The 4,998-nt window shown below is 45.5% G+C and overlaps 1 protein-coding gene across 1 annotated transcript; it reads right to left on the reverse strand.

Annotated features, from left to right (window-relative positions):
• Nucleotides 1-893: 893 nt before the first annotated feature.
• Nucleotides 894-4,582, reverse strand: PSMG3 (proteasome assembly chaperone 3). The gene is made up of 2 exons (XM_018557115.1): nt 4,367-4,582; nt 894-1,121 (listed from the first exon to the last, which is right to left on the reverse strand). The coding sequence occupies exons 1-2, from the start codon at nt 4,580-4,582 to the stop codon at nt 969-971; spliced, it is 369 nt and encodes a 122-aa protein (XP_018412617.1). The 3' UTR covers nt 894-968.
• Nucleotides 4,583-4,998: the final 416 nt, after the last annotated feature.

The following is a 4,998-nucleotide window of genomic DNA, read 5'->3' on the forward strand; positions in this document are numbered from 1 at the left end:
TTGAAGAAATTCTGTTAATTTGCCTATTCAGGGACTCTTTAATGCTCATCACCTAACCCAATTATACTAATCATTTCCTCACTCCTCTGTTGCAGGCATACCCACTGCTTCTTGGGATGGAGGAGCATATAACATCCTATCATGGTGCAGTTCTCAGGCCTGAACAGCCAATTGCTGGACCCCAACACTTCTAAAAGGTGGCCATACACTTTACAACCATCGCAAGACCTCAGTCTTGCGATGGTTGTAAAGTAATAAAAAAAAAAACGTACGATTTGCCCATCTTGGACAGGCAGATCGTACTTACGATCATCGCAAGCCCCGCCCCCCTGATGGGAGGGCTTTACGATGACCGCAATGCTGAACAAGCAGTGTGCGCGTGTACACACCGGCCCGTGCGGCATTGATCTTACGATCATGCTAAAAACCAGCCGAAAATCGTACGATTCACGGCTGGTTTTCTAGCATGCTCCGTAGACAAAAGACGTGCGACCGTACAGTAAAAACGGTCGCACGCCTTCCATACACTTTGCGATTATCGTACAATCGCGGGATTTCCTGTGATTATCGTGCGATAATCGCAGTGTATGGGCACCTTAAGAGGCCAGAAGTAATCTTGGCTCTTTTACTTCATAAGCCAATCAGCTGACGTCCCGAGCACACACTGGTCCTCTTTCTCAGGGTCCTAGAAACAATGGTAAATGCTTCATGAAGTAAACCAGCAAGATCACTGGCCACCGCTGACCGCACACCCCAAAATCTCCTACATGAGTTCAGGTTCCAGATGTATAATTAGGGAAAGGCAATCACACTGTTCAACACAGAATAATCCGAGCTCAGGCAGTGACGCTTATGTATAAAATGTTTTTAATACAAAGTGAATGAATCTGCAGTATACACATTCTAATTCTAGGAATCATTTACAGCAATGCAAGTCCAGATGAACCCTAAAGAAGGCGTTCAGTCCATCACCAAACCTGGCAGCTCTTTATCAGGGCTTTCAGTGTATTAATACAGTCCGGACTTTTGTCCTTTAGCGCAATGCCTAGAAGTACCGGCTTGTTCTTCGATTCTTGAGATACAAAGCTAACCAAATTCTTGGCACAGACATGAATCAGAGGCTGTGGAAATAAGAATAAAGGAAATCATTAAAACAATGAAACAGGGAACTGAACAGCAAAGGGGGCTTTCATTTCCTTACCTGCACTAGTAAAATATTCGGTGCAACGTGACTAAACACTACATGCATCCAAAGTAGGGATGCACCGATACCATTTTTTTTGGTATCCGGTACGAGTAACGATATTTTTTTGTTTTCCGGTACTCGCCGATACGGAGTACCGGTGCCCAGATCATCAGGAAGTCAGGTGGCGGATCATGACCCATCGCCCGGCTTCCTGATTGCCCGTGTTCTTTCGCTTGCCAAGGCTGCCTGGCTTCCTGACCATTTAGTCATGGGGTGCCGTCCAGCTTCCTGACTGGTCAGGAAGCCAGGCTGCCTAGCAACAAGTGAAGCCGGATTCCTAGCCAATCAGGAAGCCAAGAGGCGGGTCATAGCCCACCACCCGGCTTCCTGATTGGAAAGGAAGCCGGCTCCATGCCCCCTTGGCACTTGCGGTCTAAGGGAGATCTCCCTCTGATGGAAGTTCTGGTATCGGAGGTAAGTATTGGAGCATTTGGGCAAGTACTCGCCCAAATACTTGGTATCGGCACCAATACTGATACTACTATCGGTATCAGTGCATCCCTAATCCAAAGTCTACCATACATGGAACTGGACGAAATTCAGGCCGTAGGGGGGCCCGGTCGCCACCATCCGGCTCCACAAAAGTCTATTTCAAAATCAAAGGAGCCAGGTGGAAAATTGTCAGCCTATCATATTAGATGTATTCACTGTTCAGGTATTCAGGCAGCAGTGGGTGCTGGCTCTCTGGCACCGCAGGGCTGTACAAGAGAAATCTACAAATGTATGGCTAGCCATAGAATCATTCACACCTACCACATTCATCACCACTAAATAAAACTTGCACGCTGCTTTACGTGATCCCGCTATGTGAATAACATTTATATGTTCAGGATGAACCCCCTGGTCACAGCAAGGCTAGTGTTTTGTTTTAATTCCCAGCGTTCAGCTTTAATATGTAAAAGCCTCAGGAAAGTAACATGAAGATATCAAACATTAAGGGCCACCGTGCTAAATGCATAGCAGCTGGTGTGCGCTGCCCGACACAGTTCTGATGTTGGCACATTGCACTGTTTTTCTTTGCTTTGGTAGAACTTTATTGAAATGTCACAAGTTCTAAAGGCACAGCACGGTGTGAGGCGGTTGTACTGCGTTGCATCCCACTGTGCTGAAAAAAGTACAGCATACCATACTTTTTTTCAGCGCACACGGCACCGCCTTCCCATCGCAACATGGTGGCATGAACTGATCCCATCCGTGACAGGGAAAATTGTCTTACGTTGTGACTATGTTAGCGAAGCCCCAAAGCATATGGCGGGAATCAGCCCTACATAGTTTTTTTTTTTTTACATAGTATTTGAGGTTGAATAAAGACATTAGTCCATCAAGTCCAACCTATTAGGATCTCATTCTAGGAGTACCTGTACCCCTGTATATTACCTGTACCCCTGTATATTACCTGTACCCCTGTATATTACGGTCCCTTAAGAAATCGTCCAAAAGTTTCTTGAACAATTCCACATTCTTTGCTGAAATCACTGTCTGTGGCAGTGAGTTCCAGACCCTAACTGATCTTACTGTGAAGAACCCCCTTCGCCCCTTGTGCTGGAATTTTTTTTCCACCAATTTTAGGTGGTGGCCTCTAGTTTTTGTCATGGAGTTAATTTTAAACAGTTTATCGCTAATGTTGCTGCCACCATTGAACATTTTGTACATGGAGATCAGTGGATATTAGTACAGAAGATATCAATCGTTAAGTGAACAGCGATATTTTTCTGTATAAGGCTGACATCCTGCCCATCATTCATCACTTCCGAGTTTTCTTTAAGCCTAAAATGGCAAATAACACAGAACAGCATTTCTTACTGTGCTGGTATGGTAACATATGTCGCACACATCATTTGTTTACATATTATTCGTATTTTAACTGTAGGTTTACTGTATGATGTCAAGTATTGGAGCAGGGGTGCCCACAATTTTTCATCTGGAGATCTACTTTTCAAATGACGACCTCAATGAGATCTACTAACGAAAAAAACACCTTTATTTAAAAAACAAGCACTTTAAAAATGTTACTGGGACTACTGCCTCTCTCTCTGGGCAGGTTCACATCACAAAGTCTGCGTTCCAGAGCGTTAGGCCTCTGGAACGCAAGCCGGCCGGCTCCCTGCGTTCAGGGGTGGGGCAATGCATTGAAGTCCGCCCTGCCCGCAGTGCGATCTGCAAAAATGCTGCAAGCACTACTTTTGCAGATCGCACTGGACCTGAACGCAGGCACTAATGTGCCGGTGTTCTGGGTGTGGGCGATCACACTACGGGCGGGGAGGGCAGTGCCATTGACTTCAATGCACCGCCACACCCCCTCTCGCCCCAAACGCAGGGAGTCGGCCGGCTTGCGTTCCAGAGGCCGAACACTCTGGAACGCAGACTTTGTGGTGTGAACCGGCCCTCACTCTTGGCTGTCTCTTCTCTCTCCCCGCGGTCTCTTTGCTGTCTCTTCTCTCTCTCCGCTGTCTTTCCTTACCTGCACTGCAGCAGCTTCACAGATCTCCTCTCAGGTGCCGTGTCCTGTCCTCCCGCGGTGCTCATGTGGCCAAAGCTGCACACGGGGAGAGGTGTCCCGCCCCTTCCCATCTGCAGCGTCTGACACATCCAGCCACACTAGCACCGCAGGAGGGAGCTCAGGTCAGTGAGCCGATCGCGATCTACCAGTGTTCACTTGAGCAATGGACTGGTAGATCGCAATGGACTGGTAGATCACGATGGACCTAATGGCCACCCCGGTATTAGAGCATGGTCCACACATTAAAAAAACTGATGTTGGGTATAAAGTGCAGGCTCCTCCCATGATGGACTACAATCTCACGTTTAGTTTACTAATTTGTATTGATATTGTAGTCCATCGCGGGAGCGAGCTTGGAGTGGTGGCTACTTTACAAGACACACAGGGACCATGGGGAACAAAAGTAGCCTCCCTCCAGAAGGAAGGACAGTGGCAGCACCAATTCAGAGATGATTTGAGATCTACAGCCGAGTGATACACAAATAAGATACATGTTTGTTAATAGTTGGTACATGAATGTATTTTTAAGATTTAACTCCTGAGGACTGGTGCTTGGAGGTTGCAAATTAAAAGTATACCTCGTCCTTTTAGAAGAAAATCATCCAGAACGTCATGCTTACCTCATCAGATCCTAGAAGGACTTTGGTGGTAAGGGTGGGTTTCCCCATGTCTCCGGTTACTGTGTTAGGAGTGACAGAGACCAGTGTGCCAAACTTCCCATACTGGGTCACCACAACCAGAATATGATCTGTGAAGGCAGAGCAGACCACTTGGGTAGTAGTCCCATTAATCTTCTCTTCAGCTTGCTTGGAGGTCACCACAGGCTGCCCTTCCATACCTGGGGCACGCAATCTATGTCATGACAAATGGACACAATATTACATTCACATCCTGCCGTATCCTGCTTTACAGAGATATTTGAGTGTGATGTACTAAATAGGTCGCACAACATGTGATGCAAGAACACTGCACCTGATAAACGTGGCAGCACTGAAATGGTGAACATTTGCAGCCATGAAATCAAATATACCCAGATATTATAGTTCCAATAGTTACATCCTAGTCATACAAGAGGTGCACCAAAATGAACATTTTAAACCGAAAAAACAAAAATGTTAGGCCAAAACGGAAAATATTTTTTTTCTAACCTTTTAAAATATTTTATTATTTATAAACTTTTAATTTTTTTTTAGCCTTTATTTTTCATTCATTTAGTTTTATTAAATATTTTTATTTTTTAATTTCATTGTTA

The sequence above is a fragment of the Nanorana parkeri genome, unplaced genomic scaffold (genome assembly GCF_000935625.1).
Source record: "Nanorana parkeri isolate BGI_ZX_2015 unplaced genomic scaffold, ASM93562v1 scaffold268, whole genome shotgun sequence".
NCBI classification, from domain to species: domain Eukaryota; kingdom Metazoa; phylum Chordata; class Amphibia; order Anura; family Dicroglossidae; genus Nanorana; species Nanorana parkeri.